This window comes from Poecilia mexicana, unplaced genomic scaffold, assembly GCF_051168715.1.
Source record: "Poecilia mexicana isolate PSO_F unplaced genomic scaffold, ASM5116871v1 scaffold_8, whole genome shotgun sequence".
In the NCBI taxonomy this organism is placed as follows: domain Eukaryota; kingdom Metazoa; phylum Chordata; class Actinopteri; order Cyprinodontiformes; family Poeciliidae; genus Poecilia; species Poecilia mexicana.
This window is the reverse complement of record NW_028263377.1, coordinates 3,935,092-3,957,661: the sequence shown is the minus strand read 5'-3', so window position 1 is coordinate 3,957,661 and position 22,570 is coordinate 3,935,092. Positions and strand designations below refer to the sequence as shown.

The 22,570-nt window shown below is 38.4% G+C and overlaps 1 protein-coding gene across 1 annotated transcript in view; it reads right to left on the bottom strand.

Annotated features, from left to right (window-relative positions):
• Positions 1-5,133: 5,133 nt before the first annotated feature.
• The window catches only part of LOC106917916 (uncharacterized), a 56,683-nt gene continuing 39,246 nt past the window's right edge, over positions 5,134-22,570 (bottom strand). Inside the window, exons 3-11 of the mRNA XM_014987222.2 lie at positions 22,049-22,444; positions 18,983-19,111; positions 16,348-16,429; positions 14,948-15,085; positions 12,128-12,245; positions 10,266-10,361; positions 9,927-10,023; positions 8,666-8,717; positions 5,134-7,393 (exon numbers count right to left, since the gene is read on the bottom strand). Coding sequence (XP_014842708.2) covers positions 7,231-7,393; positions 8,666-8,717; positions 9,927-10,023; positions 10,266-10,361; positions 12,128-12,245; positions 14,948-15,085; positions 16,348-16,429; positions 18,983-19,111; positions 22,049-22,444 — 1,271 coding nt within the window. The 3' untranslated portion in view covers positions 5,134-7,230. The remainder of the gene's footprint in view (positions 7,394-8,665; positions 8,718-9,926; positions 10,024-10,265; positions 10,362-12,127; positions 12,246-14,947; positions 15,086-16,347; positions 16,430-18,982; positions 19,112-22,048; positions 22,445-22,570) is intronic.

Genomic DNA, 22,570 nt, shown 5'->3' with positions numbered 1-22,570 from the left:
TAAAAGAACAACAAACTCAGAGCAGCAATTAAGACAAAATGGCCCAAAAAAATGTAGACATTCGCATTTGGATGTTTCGGAAGCAGCAGGCGAATCTTAAAGAGACAGAGACCCAATTTCGGGGCGTTAAATTACAAAGTCAAGTTACTTTGAAGCTATATTTTATATGTAGAGCATTTTTGTAACAAATGAAGCTAACATAGTTTCATGATTGTGCTGTGAAATGGCACTACATGATAAACACATAATACTGGCCCTTTAAGTCTTTATGCTGATTGATTCTGGTTTGATTGAGAAGCGAACTGGAAAGGCTTCTTGCAATGATAAGTGCAAACCTTAGACAGTTTATAAAATCATCTTATAAGCACAGAAAATAACCTCCTACAAATGTTCTAACAACAAGGGAGTAAACCCAACATGGCTGGATAAAGAGGTTCAGGGAAAATGTGCATATAGAAGGTAGTGGTGAGTGGGGTCTCTGAGACCACCTAACTCTGACCAGTCATTCCTTGTGGGTTCTGACCATGGTGCCTAACTGTTTTAAAGAGTTAGAGTCTGAGCCAGAAGGCCCTGTTGCTGGTAACGAAACACAGCCGAGGTCATGAATCCATATCACTAAAGCTTTGAGTCTCCCAGACATTAGACATGCTCAAATATATCTGCTTCAAGGCAAAAAAGGAAAAGCAGTAATGTTTCCTGTTACTCTGGGAGTCGGCCATCTTGGTTTCTGGACGGGTCCACCGGCGCTCCTCTGTCCCCCCTGATGGAGTCAGACCAGAGTCGGGCAGCAGAGTTCTGAGCGCTGTGAAGCAGGGTGGGGGCCCAACCCCACGCATGTTTTTGCCTGGAGACAGCTAATTCTAGACGTTCAGCATCTCATTGGTGTACAGACATTTATTTATTTATTCATGTATTTATTTATTTAAATAAATGTGTGTCTTACTTTTAGAATTTATTTATTGAAAATGGCATTTTTCGACTCTTTTGTTTCAGCTTTTGCTTCAAGTGTGACCTTAATTGAGCTTATTCAATAATTGCTGTTTACTATTATTATCGTTAACAATATAATTATTATTATTATTTATGTTGTGACATTTCAGGCCCTGTTAAGCAAAATGATCTAAACTCTTGGACGCCATTGACATCATGACCAGTAACTTCAAGTTTTTAAATCTTCATAAAATACTGAAGTATATTTTCCTCTGTGCAAGTCTGTGTCGACTTTGTATTGCTGTTTGCTCCCTGCGGAATAATGGGATCTTCAGCTGTGATGTTATATTTACTGTCATTGTGCTGAATGTGGCAGCAAAAATACAGAGTGTGATATACATAAAAACTTATAATGTGTGACTTCAACCTCTGCCATGGCTGAGCAATGTTTACATTGTCTAATTTTTAGAAAAGGGGAAGATCTCTGAGGATTCTATGGAAGCTTATTACTGACAAAACTACTGGAGCAAGAAGAAACGTGGGGAAGACCCGGAGATAATCCCGCTATCTGGCTTCAGCGCAACCTTTTACTTTCAGTCCTTGGTTTATTTGGGAACTCAGTAAAGGGATAGTTCATGTTTTTTTTTAGGTGCGGTTCAGACAAGATGATATGAGCAGTTAGTATCTTACCTGTAGTAGATAACCCTCTTGACAAATTCATTTGATGTGTAAATCCAGATTATATTGGTTGGGCTGACACTCATGGCTAATCCCAGAAGGGGAAAACTAAAGTGGAGTTCATAATGATTCATGGAGGATTTTAAAATCCTTTCAGGGACCACCATGATTATTTAGACTGGAACTGGACGTGGGGGGCATTGCATCACCACTGGACTTCCTGTGGGAGACAGGGAGAGCTGAACTACAGAGACCAGATCAATATAAAGCACATATACGTGATGGAACACGTTAAAATGGTTAAAGTTGTTAAAATAGTTAAAATTCAGGTTTAAATGAGTTTGGGAATTTTTTAAAAATGGGAATCAAATTAATTTGCAACTTTTAATTAATTCTTTTTTGTTTAAGACAACATTAGTGAATAGACATGTATGTGAACATAAACAGTCACAAAAGTTGCAACTGTGTTCGTCCATCTCTAAAATAAACAGAATGCCATGGAGTTGTTTTCATGCTCTTCTGCTTCAGGCAGTTCAGCACTGAAATGACTAAGAAATCAGAACAAAGTTTTTTAACACCAATTATGTTCTAAACCAAATCAGTGTTTGCTGTTTGCTATGCCTTTTAATTTAACACCCTGTGGACTTTACTGAAATTATGTGCAAGCAAATTCTGGAGTTGAAAAGTTCATGTCGGTAAAGCCGGTCTTAAGGCTGCATAACAAAAACTGAACTATAGCAGTTAAGCAAACAATTTTTGTTTCAGGCATTGGTTTCCTTACAGCTGGTAAACAGACTGAACTTAAAGCTTTACACTAGAGTCACATTCACCCAGGATATTTATACGCCAAGACACATACTGGTAGGCAATTTGGCAGGAATTGAACCTACAACCTTCTGATCACAAGACAACATCTCTGCCTACAGAGCCACAGGAAGATCATTTGTGATGTGCTGCCTATTGCTGCAATTTACAATATAAATAACAGAATGGAAACATGACAATAGTTCTAGGTTTATAAAGTACAATTGAGACTTTTTGATTGCACTGAAGGTTCACTTCATCTTGGTACCACTCTGACTAGCCATTAGCTTTAGCCTCCAGGACCATCCGATCTGGGTTCATAATAAATGAAGTCTTTTTGGCATCTATAGCAGGTCGATGGATTTATGTATTAATTGCCTACAGACCTTTCTCACAACAAAATCCTGAATAATCCTTTGAAGGTACATATAGTAGTAAAATGTTGTGTCTTTATGGATGACTAATATTTCTGTTTCATCGGCCCTAGACAGTTCATCCTGTGTTCTCCAACGCTGACTCCCAGTGTGAAACACAACTGTGGGTTGTGTTTTTTTTCCTGTGCTTTCTGTATTTTGCCTTTGATGAGCTTCCACTGAATTCACATGTCTGTTTACATATCATGAGCTCTCATGCACAGTCATTTCGTAGCTGCAAACAACTAACCTTTCTACGGATCGTCACCCCAGGTCATTTTCTAAGACAAATCATTTCTATTACTGTCTGCAGTCTTTTTGGTCATCTGTCACTATTTTGTTACAACCCTTGTACAGCACAAGTTTAACTAAGCAGTAAAATAAAAACTGACAATTTACTGACATTGTTGAAACTGATAGATGTTTGTGTTGTCTTTCTTTGTGTTCTGATGCTGGAGCTGAACTTACTTTGGCTAATGACCACCAGGTGGCAGTGGAGGACCTCTAAAGAAACGCAACTTTTGAATCAGGCAAACTCCCGAGCAACGTTTTTGCTGTGGAATTGCTGATAGTAAGTCACAAAATCAGATCTGTGATGTTGAATTAAACTACAAAAAGTTTAGGAAGTTGATTGTCTGTTAGAATTAAAATGTTCTGGAGAAATGCAAGAATTTGGTTTTAAATAAAAATAAATATAGTTTACTTCCACTCATCATGAGGATGATTTTGATTGGAATCCTTACAAAAAGATTTTATATAAAAAAAAGAACTGACTGCACAGCTTTTACAGGTTCATCTAAAAAATGCAAAAAATATGAAAAAGTTCAATATTCTTTGTTTAAGAAAGCAAAACTATATAAACTCAGAACAAGTAAGTCTGATGCTTCCTTTATTTCTTGTACATTTAAACGTTGCCTTACAGATAAAGCTTTGAAGCCAAACACCAGCTGTCACAGCGCCAGATCAAGATTGCAATATTTTTGTCATTAACAGAGAAATATGCTAAATAATATTATGATTACATTTTAAATTGGTTAATAAGTAGGGGACAATTCAAACTTTGTTTAGAAAAATATATGATTTGTGTATCCCTTTCCTGTTTGCCAAACTTAAGGGAAATATGCACATTTGATTCAGTTAAGTAGTTATTTTATTAAATCATAACTGCTTGTCATTAGTGTGACTCCTTGTGCTTCCACTTTCCCCTCAATTATAAATAAAAGAGAAGGACAAAAAAATGGATCGTTCTAAACTAAAATAAATTCCGTTTCAAAACATACTAAGCATATTTTTCCAAATGGAATCAATTTTCTTTCTAGAAATTTTTGTATAATATTTCTTTTATTAATTAACTACACAGCAGAGCAGGCTGCTATATTCTGCTTTGTCACCTGCGGTAACCTGAGTTGTCAGCCATGTTGGCCTTTAATGCTTTTACCAGTAAACAGAGGGCTAATTGATGTGGACACATTGGTTTGTTTTGCTGCTTCACTATTTAGCAGCCGTGAGCTGATTAACATTTTTCAGTAGAACAAAGTGTTGCCTGGTGTGGAACTTTGCAATCAGGTTAAAATTAAATTAAAAATCACTTTATTTATCCTGGAGGAAAACATGATTTGTCGCCTCTCTTATCATCCATCTTCAAAGAGTCGTTGTGGACGGTGACGCAGTGAGGAGCAAGGATCTACTTAGCAGTCAGTCCTGCAACAAATCTGAAGAGGCCTCTGACTGAAGGCTGTTAGTGTCATGACAGTCATGTCTGCTAGCAGCTCAATTTCCAGGCAGAAGAGACAATATATTGACAATATACTAACAGAACACAGTGGTTGGGCTTTAAATGAAAATAATATTCAGACCAAACTTTTTAAGTTGCTCTGAAATATCAGTGTCGTAGCATTAGCACAGCTGGCATGCAGCATCGTTTGGCATTTCTTGTTTTTTCTGTCCCTTTGGCTCATGAGGAAGTTTCTCTGAAAACCCTTTTTATAGGTTACAGAGGGTCACAGGTGGATGCTCCAGCAGAGTTTAATGATTTGGATAAATGAAATGGGATACTTTATCAATTTTGACACAAATGATTATCTTTGAAATAATTTATTTTTTTAATCAATTGGATAAAGATATCGATTACTCTGAGAACACAACAAGCAACAATGGGGGTGGGGGAGATCCTTACTCACAGATTTAGAAACAGTTCATGTGTGGATAAAATGCTGCTCCAGATCTGAATTCAATTGTGAGTCTGTAAGACCTGAAATTTGATTCATTCAGCTCAATCTGACAAACTTTAGAGACTGAACACAAGACACATCTTGAAGATTTTTTTTATTTCTAAAACAAACATTTTAATAACCAGGTATCGCTTTTCTTCCCCTTCACAATGACGCACTAATTTATGTTGGTCTGTCATGGTAAATGCCAGTAATTACATTAAACATTAAACTTTGTAGTTGTAAAGTGACAAAATGTGAAAATGTCCCCCTCTTTCGCAGGGCTCTGCATGTTCTACCATTTATCACATAGATATAAAAAGTTCTGTCTATAAAAAGAAAGTAAATGTATTTTGTGTGTTTGAAGAAAATGACAGATAACTAGTTTAACTTTGTGTTGTGTTTTGTAAAATTGGCCACAGTGTTAAAGGAAACATGAAGTATGTGAAAAGCGACAGCTAATCTTGAAGCAGTGGACAAGATTAACATGTTGAAAAAGGCAGCTCCCTTTATTAAACACTCTTAGTTTTCATGCTACATGTTTCACAGCTATTCAGTCTCAGTAGGAACACAAACACATGGCTTACTAAACACTCATTAAACACTTTCTGAGGATGTTCATTAAGCATGAGACATTTCCTTCTTCTACTGTTCACAGATAGGTTTTCCTGACAGAAAGCGTTTGATAATGGATGTTTTTAAATTTTTCTCCACCAGGTGGCGCACTGAGCAAAGCTGCAGCTGAATGTCCACTCGTGTTGAAAAGAACCGAAATGAACCAGCAAGAATAAGGATTTGTTTTAAAAACATTTCTGTAAAAGTTACATTTTAAATTGAAACACAAATGAAAATTGAGAATGTTTTCTGATATTTTGGCACTTTAATGTGGACATCAAGCTTTAAAGAAGCTTTAAACTACAGAATGTAACTTTTATGAAAAAAAAAAAAAAAATATATATATATATATATATATACATATATATATATATATGTATATATATATATATATATGACAGTATAGCTTGAGACAGATAATCTGTGAAAAAAATTGAGCTCTGCTGCAAACTAGAAACAATCAGTCAGAGCCAGGAGGAGGGTCTTGGCGTTGTCAATCACGCTGGTGTACAGATTCTTCTGCTATGATGCAGCTTCTCCGCATCAGCAGAGCCTGTTGTGAATGCTAAGGCTGTCATGGCCACCAATGATGACACATAAACAGCAACTAGCTTACAAGAATGATTGACAGCGCTAAGCCCCTCCTCCTGGCTCTGACTGGTTCATTTTGGTCAGTTCATTTCGTCAGACGGCAATAGCAGCACAGAGGGGAGGTGGAGAGGATCGATCTTTTCATAGAATATCTGTCTCATGCAAACTGTCAGGACATGGTGGCAGGTTAAACAAATATGTCAAAAAGATATATATTTTTATGAAAGTTACATACTGCAGCTTTAACAGAAACGCTACTTTGGGCTTAACACATTGAACACCACGTCAGAGTCGGTTCCCAGATCTGTCCAGTGTGGACATGGAATCCTACAAATCAACACAGCTAGTAAATGATGACAATATTAAGGAAACCGAATCCTATAGTTAAATCTTTTAGTTCGTATACTCTACAGTCAGTTAGCGCTATCGTTAACAGATCAAATTTATGAAATAATGGCAGCCCTAAAAAAAAAAAAAAAAAAAAAAAAAAAAAAAAAAAAAATGCAGCTCAAACCACACATGCAGGTAATTAATGGCATAATTTGTCAGATTAAAAACTCAGTGGAGAAAGAGGTAAGTTCTTGGCACAGGAGGGGCTTCTAACTAACGCTTTATTCACCTGTTTTACACGCTGCAACATCTGAACTGAGCATAATTCCACACTGCAAGGCCAACATGTCTGTGGACATCATAACAAAGTGTGTGTTCACCCGGAGGCTGAACTACAGCCTCCATTAATCCCGCTTCTGTTCGTCCTCCCAGGTCGTCACTGTGACCTCCCTGTCCAACACATCTAGCTGCAATTCATTTCCTCTATCTTACATCAAAACCTCCCACATTTCTCAGACAAAGTATTCCACTACTTGGTCCCCATTGTTTAAAAAAAAAAAAAAAGAAGAAGAAAAGATTTCTCCCGTGTTTCACCGTGACGTGAGGGCAGAGCCTCACGCCTGCGAGCGCTCAGGAGGACAGGGAGGACGACGGACGGATCAGAGCTGGCTCTCTGTCTCACATGTGTCGGTCCCGTTCTTCAGGGGCCAGCTGGACAGAACCAGCTCGCTGAAGTTCATGTTGCTCTCGTTGAGTCGTCGCACGCGGTACGACTCATAGTGGATGTTGTGGGTCACGTCCTTCAGGTCCTGCAGGTGAGACCTGAGCAGAAAACAGTCGGTGAGAATTTCTCAGCTCAGTGGCTCTGATACAAACTGGTTTCCAGTGAAAAGTGCTGATGTGGAAGAAAAAAAAAACATTCCTACAGGAAACATCTGAAGCCACAGTCATACTGAAGAGTTCAGCAGGTAGCCCTTAACCCAGGCCCACATGTTTATGTTTTAATATGTGTGCTAAAAATGTGTTCCTCAGCAATGGTTATTCAAGCATTTTAGTAAATGTGAATGTAGTGTTTAATAAAGGCTGGTGAAAACCAGCTCCTTCTTCATCCAGAAGGTCTGGACTTTTAGCTATTGAGAAACGATTGCTTCGTGGAGGTGTGGATTCGTTTGAGATTTTAAATTTTACCCAATCACAAATGTTTGTCCGTGACGTATGTAACGCTCCGTATCGACGCTATGAAGCTAACCAGAAGTTTCCTGTGCTGTAAACAACCATCCTCCTCTGGGCATAGAGAAGGGCTGATCTGAACGAAGTGGCTGTTAATATTAATTCAATATATTGAATTAATATTCAATATATTGAATGTTATTGAACAAAGACTGAATGGCTTCACTCACTTCCTCCGCTGCCGTTGCTAAAACTACAGGCAGAGTACAATTATACAGCTGAGCAGAGAATTGAAGTCATTATTCAAAGTTTCTTCTGTTCGCTGATTGACCTGGTAGAAAATCTACCAGAGGGAATCCAAGTAAACGGCAGAAAGCCCAGACTGAGCTTTAGGAGAGATTTGAATCCAGTGGAATAGTGCAGGGATGCATCGACCAAGTTAGATCAATTCTAGCAACATTCAAATTTTTTATAGCATTTCGATTGGAGGATCAAGAAGTCAACACCTCTTCTCAAAAAAAGGAAAAAAAAAATCTAAATCATACCTAGCCAAAAGTTGTTTTGTGATTATGGCGTTAAAATTAAAACTTTCTAACCTGTAAACTGTCTCTATGACAACCTCCACTCAGATGTGCTGCTTAAGAGGCTCTGCTTCCAGGTTTCACATTAGTGCTGTGGTTAAACTATTTCAACTCTATAAAGTTAGTCATTTTCTCAATAAGCTCACTTAATGCATGTGAAGTTGAGCCATATAGACTATTAGTGAATAACTGGCAAGTTTTTCCTTACAATAATTTTTAATAATTTCATAAACTCCAGATTTACATAACTGTAAATCTGGACAGTTTTCATGCTATCAGGAAACTGACCATTTAATAAAATTAATTCCTTTCCAATAAAGATGAGCAGTAAAGTCAGACTCACCTGATAAGAAGATCTCTCAGGTTTGCAAATTCACAGTGAGCCACATTTTCAACTGCATGAAAAGAAAACAACAGATTAGCTCTCACCGTTCTCAGTTACATCCTTTAATACACCAGATGTTTGGAACCTGTCCTCCATAGCGTCCAGTCTAGTTTTTGAAATGCTTCAGTTACATCAGATAATTCAATACATATAAAAGGACAAATAACAAGCCCTTCCTGTTTTAAGCTTTGTGACTTGGGTCAAGTGTTTTGAATATCTGTCCACATGCTTCTCACATCAGTTTGCTGTAATGTTGGCCCATCACTCCAGACAGACCTGCTGTAACTTGGTCTGTTAGGAACTAATCTGGCAGGATCCTTCGGGTCATTCATGTCGAAAACCTATTTGTCTCCCTGATGCTTTGAGGTGTTCTTTCGATATTTTCTCACAAAGTTCTTTCCTCATGCTGTCATCTCTGTTGTGAAGCCCACCAGTCCCTTATGCAGCTAAACAGCCTCCCACCATGATGCTGCCACCCCCTAAATCCACAGTTGGAACGGTGTCAACAATGATCATGGCAGCCAAATACTTCCATTTAGTTTAATCAGATGTCCTCAAAATATTAAATACTTTCACTTGCAAGCTGTTATTTGTAATTTCTTTTGGAGTGATGTCTTCTTCATGTCAGTGACCTTTCAGCCCATGTTGGTTCAGGAAGTGTTGGTAACATTTTATTTGTCGGGCTGTGCATAAAACTAAGATAACACTGTCATAAACATATGAATGTTTACGGCTGTTGTCAGGAAGTGTCATTCGGCAAATAACACTTTTAATGCAGCATTGGCATTTTTAATTCACTTTTAGTGAAGGTTTTAAAGGAATTTTGCGTAAAAGGTTTCATTATTTACTGAATAATGCAAAGTTGACACTCTTAATGAACTTTTAGAGCAACTTTGCACTCATATATAATTTTCCAGAATTTCGGTACCTGGAAAAAAAACAAAAAACAAAACACCAACCCCACTGACTTCACCACCACTTCTCTGCTTCAGTTAAACTTAGACTTTTCTGTGCTAACCTTCACAGAGACGTTCTGATTAACGAGTATTTTCCCACCATTAAAGCAACTCTCAAGAAATCCACAAAACAATCCGCAGTCTAGAGGGAGCAGCTGTTAAAGCTGTTGAAGTCTGCCACGCCAAAGCGAGGATCCTGATGTCTTTACCACAGACAGTGAGAGGCCTAAACCTTAAAAACAGGCCTGGAACTCAAAACTCACCTTCAATGATTCCCCACTTCGTCTTCCGGCCCAGCACCTTGTTTCCATTCACCTGGTGCTCCTTGTCAGTTCCCACGACAGCAAAGGGAATGCTTTCCTGGAAAAGTCATCGGTTATCCCGTTAAGACAATCTCCATAGAAACAAGTCAACAGAAAACTGAAATATTTGGTCCTGTTATTGCTGTTATGGCCGTTATACTTAGTTAGTTTGATCACTCAGAAATGACAAAACATCTGTTCTGGCAGCCAATCCTGTGCAACAAGCATGAACCGTCCTGAAATCTGACGGATTCTTTATCGGTACTTCCTGTGAGTCATTTAAAGGCTAAAAATCCTTACCCTGATTCTGTCGTTGAGAACGCGCTCCTCTGGATCTTCATCGTACTCTCTCTGGGGGTAAACATGAATTCCATTGGATGTCAAGTCTTTCCTTATCTGTAAAAGTCAAAACCAAAGAAAAGTCAAACATTCAACAAACCCCAACAGATCAGACTGGATGCTTCAGAGTTAACTCTTTGGAATCGTGTTAATGGAGCTTCTTTCTTTTGTACATGATGATCCTGATGCTCTCCTCAACGTAAACGCCGCTCAACGCAAGAGTCAATGAGAGGCATAAACTGAGAAACACTTAGGACAAACTTGGGCTCTTTTATGATAGTCCTGACATTTACCTGTAAAGGTGAGGTTGTGGTGACAGCTGTGTGTGTGTGAACGTGTGTGACCATTGTCTGTCTCTGGGGGGATTTTTCCACTAATGATGTATGCCTCCAAACCTGGTTGTGCCATCATCCACTTTGTGTCAAATGAAGCAATATAAACTGAAGCTTGTTCCCTGACCGTGTAAATGAAACCAGGTTTCTAATGTTAACTGAATGAGTTCTTCCCAACTTTCAGAGCTACACTTCATCTTAACGCAGTCTGTCTTCTCTGACTATTGTAGAGGTTAGTATAATCAGAATGAAATCACAGATATTGTTTCAAAATCAAAGATTTTCTCAGCTGGCAAGTTTAAAGAAGATCAGGATTTTATTAAAGGGAACAACAACACTGCAGTGCTTTAACAGTTGGTGAAATAAAAAGCATGAGAGAGATTTCTACCAGCATTCCTACTGAGCTGAGTTTAGAAAATTTAGGAGCTGAAATATGAACATGAATTTGTTCAGTTTTAATGGTGTTAAGCCAGTTTAGAACCAGACAGGCCTTATGGGTAGGAAGCAAAGTAGATTTAGGACTTGGGACAGGAATGGGGTGCACAGGTTGTATTTAAAAGGGGTAGTACGTAACTTTTGCACAAAATTTTTATTTTTTCTTTTAATATTTATTGAAACTGTCACTATGGTGTGACAGTTTGGCACAGGAGAGATGATCTGTGAAATAAAAGAACTCCTCTGCCTTCTCCTTTTATCAACTAGAAACAACCAATCAGAGAAAGGAGGCGGGTCTTAGTGCTGTCAATTATAGCCGTGTGCATGCCTCTCACAAACTTTCCCCTTCTCTCTGCTGCAATACAGCTTTTCCCTGTCAGCAGAGCCTGTTGTGAATGCTAATGCTAGTTAGCATGCCCACCGCTGATGGTGGATAATCAGTTTTTCTGGAATGATAAGTTGATTCTCCATCATTAGCACATGTAGTAGTGAGTACATGAGGTTAGTTGACAGTGCTAAGCCCCTCCTCCTGGCTGTGATTGGTTGGTTTTGGTTGGTGCATTTCTTCAGACAGCAGTAGCAGCTCAGGGAGGAGGTGGAGGGGATCCATCTTTTCACAGATGATCCATCTCATGTTGTTCTGACATGACATGGTGACAAGTTTAACAAATATGTAAAAAAAAAAAAGAAACATGTTTTCATTAAAAAAAGGAAAGTTACATACTATAATTTTAATGACAAAAGAACATGAAATGTTAAAGTATACTACAAAATCAAAAAATACAAAATTAAAAACAAATTCAACAGTAACATTTTGGTGTATTTAGCCTGTTAGAAAAAATGTTTTTTAATTTGTCAGTCATATTTTCACCATGTTATTCACACATTTATTAGTGCCATAGTTCTAAACTAAATATTTAATTCAATGTCACTTTAATTCACTTCAATCAGAGTATGTTCAATTTAACGTTAACATAAGTTAGAAAAGAGGTGAAAATAAAAAGAGTTGAGTAAAAAGGTTCGGACTGCGTGGATGTACAGAGTGCGATGCCTCACCCTTTCTTTAAATTCCTGTCTCTCTTCTACGGTGAGTGTGTCTGCTTTAGCGATGACAGGCACAATGCTCACTATCTTCCCCAACCTCTTCATGAACTCCAGGTCGATGGGGCGCAGCCTGAAAACACAGAGTCCAGATGGAGTGTCACAAAATCACACACTTCAAAGCATTTTGTGGGGTTTTATGTGGTAGATCAACACATAAACAGTTATGAAGTGGGAGGAAAGTGTTAAATGGTTTTTGAAGTTTTTCTTTCACAAATAAAAATCTAATAAATGTGGCATAAATGTGTGCACAGCCTCCCAGAGAAGGTGACCTGTTCCAGCCAAGAAAAGAATTCCAACAACATGATTCTGCCACCATAATGTGTCATGTTGACTTTTTGAAAAACTCTGTATGTTTGTTTATATGACAACAAATGACAAAACTCTATCGTGAGTTTAATGGGTACTTGGGGCTTGCTCACACAATGGCCGTTCATGATAAATTTTACCGGCCCACTATGCAAATTCATTATTTGCAATAAATTGCGAATTATTTATTGAGCAAATTATTATGCAATAATTTGCAAATAAATAATTCCCTAATTATTGCAAATTATTTATCGCAATAATTTGTCCCAGAAATTATTGCAATAAATGATAATATTGTCCTTTTGAGATCAATTTTTACAATTAAGATCAATAATCTTAATATCCAAATAACATTTAACACTGGAACTGAATGATATTTTAATATCCAAAATCAATAAACAAAATAAATATATAAAACTATTTATGCAGTCTCCGCTGAACAAAATTGAAAATACAAACAAGTATGCAAATGGAAGTTATTGGTCCCATTTTAAATGCTTGTGCGATTAATTGATTTATTGCTTATTGTGACAGGCTTATACACAAACTCTCTCCCCACTGTGCCACACACAGGATCCCAGATCCCAACAATCATACAATGCAGACAGTCTTATATGAGAGATGAAAATACAATAATAGTGGTGTTCCAACTTCTGTTCTGTTTCTGTCTTGAAGCCTCTTCTAAAGTGCAGCACAGAACTCACTGGCACAATGCCACAGGTTATTGGTTTGGCCCCTTAAAAAGAACTCAAACCTCACTTCAAATATCCCAGTTTGGGAGCTTCCGCCTCACAGAGCAGCCCTCCCTCACTCAGCTCCTTCAGACTAGCTAGCAATTAGCAAACACCTGGTGGAAGTGCGCATCAGCTGACCTCATCATAGCAGCTACTTCTCAGTGAAACGCTGGTAAAAACTTGTTAAAGAGTTAATAGAGAAGCCATGTGGAGTTTCAGAAAGAGCAGGAGTTTTTAAAGAGACAGAGGCCCAATTTCAAGGTGTTAAGTTAGGAAGTCATATTTCATTTTATGTAATATTTGATACATACAGAATTTGATAATACTTTATTTGAAGGGGGGTGAATAAGACTGTCATGATACTTTCATAAACATGACATAACATGTCATGAGTCTTCATGAATATTTATGACTGTTGTCATAAAGTATCATTTGGCAAATTATGACACTTTTAATACAAAGTTGACATTATTCAAAATGTCTTTGTTATGACAACTTGACATTAACCAAGAAATCATTACTGTTTAAACTTTACCTTTAATAACAAAGTTATCTAATTTTAAAAGTGCAATCAGTAATACTTTTATAACAAATTTATATCAGTAATGATTTCTTGACAAGTTGTCATAACAAAGACATTTTGAATAATGTCAACTTTATATTAAAAGTGTCATAATTTACCGAATGACGCTTTATGACAACAGTCGTAAATATGAATAAGCCTTCATAAGTCATGTTCATGACATAACAGGTGTTATGTCATGTTCATGACATGAATAAGCCATGTCATGAACATGACTTATTCATGTTCATGACAGGTGTTATGTCATGTTTATGACAGTGTCATGACAGTCTTATTCACCCCCCTTCAAATAAAGTGTTACCCAGAATTTTTATAACAACTGAAGTTAACATAGTTACTTGATTGAGCTATAAAGTGGCACCATGTGCCTAGAAAACACACAATACTGGCCCTCTAAAAATGTTGATGCAACTAGGCATTGTTGTGATTTGCTCCATTAAATAGAATCCACACAAAATACTTCAGTACAGTCTGCAACATGGCTACATGCAACAAAATATACATTTATTTAAAATATGTGGCCTTTGTAATTTGATCTTCAAAGAATAAAAGAAAAAAAAAACAGTCTAACAGTTTGAAGCAAAAGTGATTTTAAACACACACAGTAGAGGCTAAACTGCCGAAGGAAATGAGAGTTTGTAAGGCTCACGGCTAAACAAGTAGGCTGTACTAGAGGACACATTGTTACATCTCAATGTTATTTATGTATAAGTGAACTCTGATGAACTCAAACCTGACTGATCAGTCTGACAGAGCTGTGGCTGCAAAGCATGTGTTTAGGTTTGGAATAGACCACAGTTTAATAGAACACTCAAAAAGCCCCTGGATGAATCTGAAAAAATGACTGCAGTGAAGGCATCTTTGTCTTTAAAACAAATTTCCTTAAGCGCCATTGACTGCAACTTCTGCAGAGAAATCTGATTGGATGTTTAGTCAGACCAGATCTGGCGGGGTTGGGATGTGATGCATTCACTGACTCAGATATTTCTCAAAAGTTCATAATTATTGTTCATGGTTGTTTGATGCAACTCAGGTTTTACCCAAACATTTGATCGACTGTCAGCAGCACTAGTAAATCAGGTGAGTCATTGTGGTTGGTTCCGATGGTGAACGTAGAGCTGAGAGTTGGCCAGCAGTGGCGGTGCTTACCTGTGTCCGGTTGCAGGCAGGAAGTAGATGCAGCAGTGGACTCTGCTGTCAGGTATCCGCCTCTTCCTGTTGATGTTCAGCTCCTCCCTCAGGTATTTCTCATACTGCTCGTTGATGTACTTCACTATGGGCTCCCAGCTGGAGAACGGGCGCCAGAGAAGGGTCAGCATGGGATTATTATATTTTTATTTATTGTTGACAAATTACAATAGAACTAAAATGAATATTAATCATCCCGTTTAATGACGTGTAGTTGGGTGATTTTCTTGTTTTTTCAGGACAATTTGTGTCCAATATGGAAGTCTTGGTTTTAGAGTTTCAACCATGAGAGCAAGCTGACTTACAGTCAAAAATCTACAAAATCCACATAACCAGAAGTGACAGAAAATCTCTTCACCAAAAGCTCCTCTGATCTCTAAACAAACAAACAAAAAATCTTGTTTGATTTTTAAATCCAGCAATAAAAAAACTCATTAAACAGGAAGTTTCATTGCAGCCATGGTAACCTTCCTAGTGGATATTTTATTTGGTTTAAAATGATCCATTTTGATATATATAGTTTCTTAAATAGGGTGCATTTGGCCTGCCAGAAGAACTCATTCCTAGATAAAGCTTAAATGTTTATCGGTCTTTTGTATCAAAATGAATTATTAGAGACAAATGAGGACAGATATCAGGGAAGTAGACTAGTAATAAAGTCAGGACTTCCTGTTTACAGTCATAATGTGTTAGAAAGATAAACACATGATGAAGCAGCATAACCTCTCTGTGTTCCACTCATGATTTTTAATGGATTTATTATCATTCTTTTCATTTCCTGTTTTTCTTTAATGAAACAAATTAAACTCACTTCCTCACCTGCTGTCATCAGCGCAGGATGATCTCTGTTTTATGAGGACGACTTACAGAGTTAACCATAAAGGTTAATGTTTGGCTAATTAATTTCATGAAAACATATTTTTGGTCTTATTCTCAATAATAGCTGGGAAATGCAATTCATGTTTCCTATCAGGTCAAGTTTATAAGTGTAGCACATTTCTGCCACAAGGCAGTTTAAAGTGCTTTATGTCATAAAAACATCACCAATTATGAAACAATTAATAAACATTACATTTTGTCAAACGCCATCATCAAAATCATCAAGCAGACACACATCAAATATATTGATCGATGTTCCACTTACTGATAATCAAAGGCAGCTCCAATCAGCTGCGTTTTAAGCATTTATTTAAATAAACTCATTGTTTTGGCTGATTTCTAGACGTTTGTTCCAGATTAGCGGAGCATAGAGACGAATGTTTATCAACCGGTGTCCCACAGGGTTCTATGCTAGGTCCAGTTCCCTTGTGTTCATATATGATTACTGGTTACTGAGTGTCCTGTTTTCTTTCCGTCCTCACCAGTTCTCATTGTTGATCTGGTCCCCGAACCCGGGGGTGTCGATCACCGTCAGCTTCATTTTCACCCCTTTTTCTTCAATCACTGCAAAGAACAGATCAAATGGATGAGCGCCACAACGCCATGGGTTCAGTTATACTAACCAGAAATAGACATTTTATGCTTTATTTGCACATTAAGTGTGAGGAAGGACTGAAAATCTTTAAACCTTTCAGTTTTAAAGATTTATCCCAGGAGTTTTCCTTCCTATTGTTGATACACACTCATTCAGGAAGAGGGAATGCTCTCGCTACGTGACCATGTGGAATCAGCTTCCTTTCACTTTACTAACTGGAGTAATAGATTTAACTTTACTGCACTGATCTGTGCATCTTTGAATCTCTCCGACTGAATTCTAAAAACGTCCAGTCTGAATTATCAGCGTTGTCAAACAGGTTCACCCTGACATGTACTGAGATGGAACTGTTTAACGGACTGTGATCGACGTTTAACGTTGGTGCTGGCTAAAAGATTCAGGCTGATTTAAAGCCAGAGCTGCACTCTATGTGCCACGGATCTCTGTGTGATGACAGGATCTATGAGTTCCTTCACTGAGTCAGAGTAAATGTGTGTGTGTGTGTGTGTGTGTGTGTGTGTGTGTGTGTGTGTGTGTGTGTGTGTGTGTGCACGCTGGAGAGTGTTTGAGGAAAACTAAGCAGGTAAAGACTATCATTTAGAGCTTAAGTTGTTGTTGAGTAAGCACACAGGAATCTCCTCTTAACGGAAGCATGACAGCAAACATCTGGAAACAGAGCATTCAGATTTCCACTAACCTGTAATAAAGTAGGCCTTTGTTGTTGCCATTACAGAGAAGCACTTAGTTTCATTGGGAACAAAAGCATGCATCTTCTGGTTGTGTGTTTTCTTGTACATACTTTATATAAATGTCCACTTTCACAATGTTTTCCAACAAACGGAGGTCATTTTCCCAGTCCTCACGTTTTTTGCAGTTCTACTGACTCTACTAGTCAGAGACACGGCGAGAATGAACTTATGACTGCAGTAAGAAATAAAGACAGAGAGAGAGGGAGAGAAAATAAGAGGGAGAGAGAGAGCTGGAGAAAAAGAGAGAGAGGGCTTGGAAGGTGACTTCATGCAAACGTGCACACTAATGTGTTTTAGTAAAAACTTGCTTTTCTTGTGAACACTGTCTCATCCTCATCAGCACCAAAGACTGCCTCTACCGTAAGGATCCCGCTGATTGAAATGATAGAAAAAAAAAACACTAATCACTTCTCGCTTTATTTTTAATGTCAGAGTTCATGGAAGTTCATTGTGCAGCTTTTCTATACTCCAGCTGGCTGAGCAGTACTGCCAACATTAACAACCCTTTAAATGCCAACAGGAAGTAGAAATTTGGTTTCTGTATCGTTTCCATTTCTCTCCTCCTGGCTGCACCCAGTGAGCATTTTCTTTGTTGAAAATACATCTAAACAGATCTGAATGTACCTGAGACACAGTAAAACCACTGTGCATTTCAGCTTTTTTTTTATTTTTATTTTATTTTTTTATTTTTTTTAGCAGATGTAGAAATGTTTTGACCAACATTTCTGCTGTTTGCAAACTCAAAACCTCACGACTACAAACAAACCGCTGTCCAAGGTGTTCAAGTTTATGAAGTGGTAATCGATATCTGATTCCTCTGGGTTCTGTTCACAGCCGTCTGTAAATCAGATACTTGTTTGGATTTTTGGAGTTAATCATCTTGGCAGAGAAGCAACTCACTGTTAAATGAAAACGGTTTATCAACCGTCATCAGTGGCTATGTTAACTAGACTTAAAACCTTCCTTTTTGACAGCGGTGATAGGTCAACTGACTCAGGTTATTCTGAACTATTTCTGTAGTTATGCTCATTTGTTTTGGTCAGAGTCAGACCGATTTCTGATATCAGTATTGGATCGGAACGGCCAATACTGTCAGACAATCTGTTTGTGAAACAGGTTGTCTGACACATGCAGAGGCTTGGTGAGAAAAGATGGATATTTTTAAATACTGTGGTGTTTATACGTGGTCCTGACTCTGCTTCTGTTAAACTTTAAATGTAAGCTGAAGAAGTTGATAACAAAGAGGAAATGATGAACAATGTCAAAGAGAACCTGAACTGCAACTGTTTGGTCCTGACAGAACTGGGATGTCAGTTCATCCTGAGCTTTTATTTTTACTGAATCTGTGTAAATTCCTTGTGAACTAAGCTGTTACAATTCATAAGTGTCCATTTGTAAAATGATTTTACAAACTATAACTTCAGAAAACTACTGCCTTACACCTCTTCCCGCATATTCAGACGTTTCTTTGAACGTTCAAAGCTTAGTACGCATCCATGGTTAAACAGACGTGTCTTTCAGCATCCAGCCCACGGTGGGATTCCTGCTTGTGACACAAGCGGCTCAGGGAAAAGAGATGTGAAAGCAGGATGTGAGAGCTGCCTCTGAATAGATCAGTGGACAGAAATGATTCACAGGGGCCAGAACAAAGGCAAGAACACAACACAAACAAATAGTGCTGCTTTCCTCGGGTCGACTTTCTGGAGAGTGTTAGTGGAAACGCTGAAGCTTCAGGTGTGATCTGTAAGTGTGTGTGTATGTGTGTGTGCCCACCATGACTGACTGTATGCAGTTTGACTGTTTTGGATATCTTCTCTTCGTAGTCAGGTGTGCAGGACTTCCGGCTGACTTTTGACTTGAACAGCGTGTTGACAAGCGTAGACTTCCCCAGTCCACTCTGACCTGCAAACAGAAGCCGTTCAGCCTCCACTCTGATAAAACCGTCTTTTCAGACGGCCTGGGGTGCACATTTATAAAATTACATGTAGAGAAAAAAACAATAAAAGGCTCCTGCAGCAGAAGAGGGATACCAAGATACCAAATCACGGTTCAATCACAGCCCCTCCCTCTGTGACCTGATTTATCAACACTAAGCTCACCAGACAAATAAAAAAAAAACAAAGTATGCATGTGTGTCAGGAAAAGTTGCATAAAACAACAAATTGCCTGAATGTAAGCGATGACTGAAAAGAATAACTTGTGCACACTTGTTAAAGTTTCAGTTAAACAGCAGAGGAAGTGTAGATCATCTAAACTTTGTGTAGAGCAGGAAAGTGCAAATCAGCCCAGCAGCTTTCTAAACCACTTCCTCACAGAGTCACACTTCCTCTTTCTATATGAAAAGTGAAATAATCTGTCAACAAGTAAAAGGCACAGCAGCACATAGCAAAACATGCACATTCAAATAAAAATACACAGTTGCTCATATTCTAAAAAATTCCCGCTTTACCAGATATTCCTAATTTTTTTTAATATAAACTCCATAAATTATGACCAGATCTCTATAAACTTGTCATAGCATCCCATTCTGATGTATCTTATTTTTTCTAACTGTAGCATGAATCACATCTCTTTAATCCAACTATCGAAAGCAGGAGCTTTGACTGGAGTATTTAATGAGGCAAACGCTGTTGCTTTAGTTTGTGTTTCTGTAACTTTAACTTCTGGAGGGAAGATGTTAATGTTCTCCCACATGTGTGTGAAATGACCTTGAAGAAGTTTTTCCAAAAGGTGCTAAGAGTAGACGACTTCAGAACATATCCTGTAAGCTCAGTCAGGTCGGAGATGGAACTTTTTTGAAAATCATTCCTCAAAGTTTTGCCCTGGATTCAGAAGCATCACTCAAAACCAACCAGTTTTCAAAGTGTGGGAGAAATAGACAGAGAGCAAATCAACAACTTCAAGCAACAAGCAATAAGCTTCGGCTGCTTCGTCATTTACAGAGCTAAAAGTATCAACTACTTTCTGCTGCTACTGGAAACCATTTAACCTCCCATAAAACAAAACAAAACAAAAAAAAACAAAAAACTCTGGGTCTTTGCAGAAACGACTGTGGCAGTGGAGCATCTTCAGATCCAAACCATGAAAATCACAACTTGAGCTTGGAGTTCTGAACAGGTTGTGATCATTACCATCACAGCCCAACACACACTGCATCATGGTGCTTCACTGTCAGCATGACGCAGGACTGATGCGGCCTCGTTGATTCCTCTCAGGGAAAATCTGATTTCATTTTGAGTGTTTTCTCTTGATTTGTGTTAAGCTAGCTTCTGTTTTCTCCATTTGAACCGTGTTCAATGTTTTATTTGAAAGATAATTTCCACTGATGCTTTCTGCTTCATTTATTTCCTGTTTCCCCTGTCACACCTTAACTTGAATGACAATCGCTCTCATTTCATACAGTTCTTGTTTTCATTCTTTTTTTATTCTCATATCGTCAGTGGGGCTTGGGTTGCTAAGTTTTTTGATTACTGTTTGTGTTTTCTTGGATGTTCCTATCAGTAATAGTCTGGCTGTTGCCTTCCTGAGCTATGCTGTTTGATCCAAATCCTACTTTGAAGGCAGTCTGGCTTTCTCCCAGGAATCCAAGTCAGCGAACAGACGGAGAAGTTGTGAACGACGACGTTGACTTTCTGATCCGTTTTAAAATCTTTGTTTACAGCTCAGAGAATTTCCGGTTAGCTTCATGGCATCAAACTGGTGCGTTACAAATGTTGGCAAGTGGGAAAAATTAAAACCTCAAAAGAGTTCACGGCTCCAGGAAGTAATCGTTTCTCTACGAAGCAAAGCACAGAACAAGCAGCTAGTTTTTACCAGGCTATTGCGGTACAGCACCTTTCAATAAACCTCTTAGCGCTGGAGTTTTCCTGAATTTGGTACTTTTCAATGACACAAATCATGACAAGTAGAGATATCCCTAACAATCAGAAACACTCATCACAGAAAACAATTTCTGCCCACTGTTCTCCTGTCCATCATATTTCCTGCAGAAGCTTTATGTTTTTGGATGTTTTTTCTTCACCCTAATGCGCATCCAATGACCTGCCACCATCCTGATGCTAACCAAGCTCTGCAATGGTGGCAGCACAGTTCTGTAGAGGAGCTTAATGGACATCCTAAAATCTACATCATTGGAGCTTAGCCTCTCGTTTTGAAGCTCTGGTTGATCTGTTCTCTTCCAGCGGCAAAATTCTTGCAGTGCAAAACCACCAAATATTTTTGGTCCAGTTTCTATTGCAAACATTTTAGTACCGTACACTTGAAATTAGACAGGACGTACTTACAAATAACTTTTTAGCAGGATGTGGCAGGTTGTTTTAGGCCAATAATTCCTTAATATTGATTTTAAAAGGAACTAGTTTCACTGACAGATTATGAACAAGATCTTTTCCCATATTAGACCAAAGATACTTGATAAAATTTTGTGTTTTTCCAGTGTAGCAGCAGTTTCCTGCATGTGAGGCCATTTTGATGCCAAGTGATAATTGGCAGCACACTTTCTTTTTAGATATCTATCGCCAACACAGGAAGAGCAACACTTCAAACACTCAGTCTCTCTGTTACAGCAACCGGCTGGCTAAATAAAGTGTCAAAGTGATTTCAGCTGCACTGGTTTACTACTTCACCTGCACTGATGATATGATATTATCTTATTTTGTGTCTTGATATAAACAGTAGTGCAAAGTCTCCAAAACATGACATTTGAATTGTGTTTCAGTAGTAATGAGCATATTTCTCATTGTAAGGACTGACATCATTTATTGATTAAGACTTTGATAACACTAGTCCTGGTTCTAAATTTTATTCTCTTTCATATGAATGTGTGTGTTGTTAACTCACCAACCACCATAATGTTAAACTCAAAGCCAGCCTTCATGGTCTTGCGCCTCATTTGGTCCAGAACCGCCTCGATGCCCACGTAACCAAACAGGTCGGTGCCTCGGATGAAGCCGGTCTGGAAGCTGGGGGCGGACTGGCGAAGCTCCAGCTGCACCTCGGCCTCCAGCTCAGACTCTTTCTTGGTCTCTTCAATTCCCATTCCCTTCTCCTTCCCAATCTCTTCTGGCTCCACATGCTCCTCCTCACGCTGACCCTTTTCTGACCTGGAGGTCTGGATGTTTTGGTGTTCGTGGTTCTTGCCTTCATCCACTTGCTCGTCTCCCATGATGACGCTCTCCTTATCCCCTCTCTCCTCCATCAGGCTCGGCGGGGCTGTCAGCAACTTTCTTGCAGGTTCTGAGAACATGGAACACAGAACATGGATTAGATTTTCTGATGCAATAAACTCAAGAACAAGATTGCCCATCCGAAGGAGAAATGAGAAAAATGGTGAGTGGTGATAGAATTGGCGAGGCTGCTTTC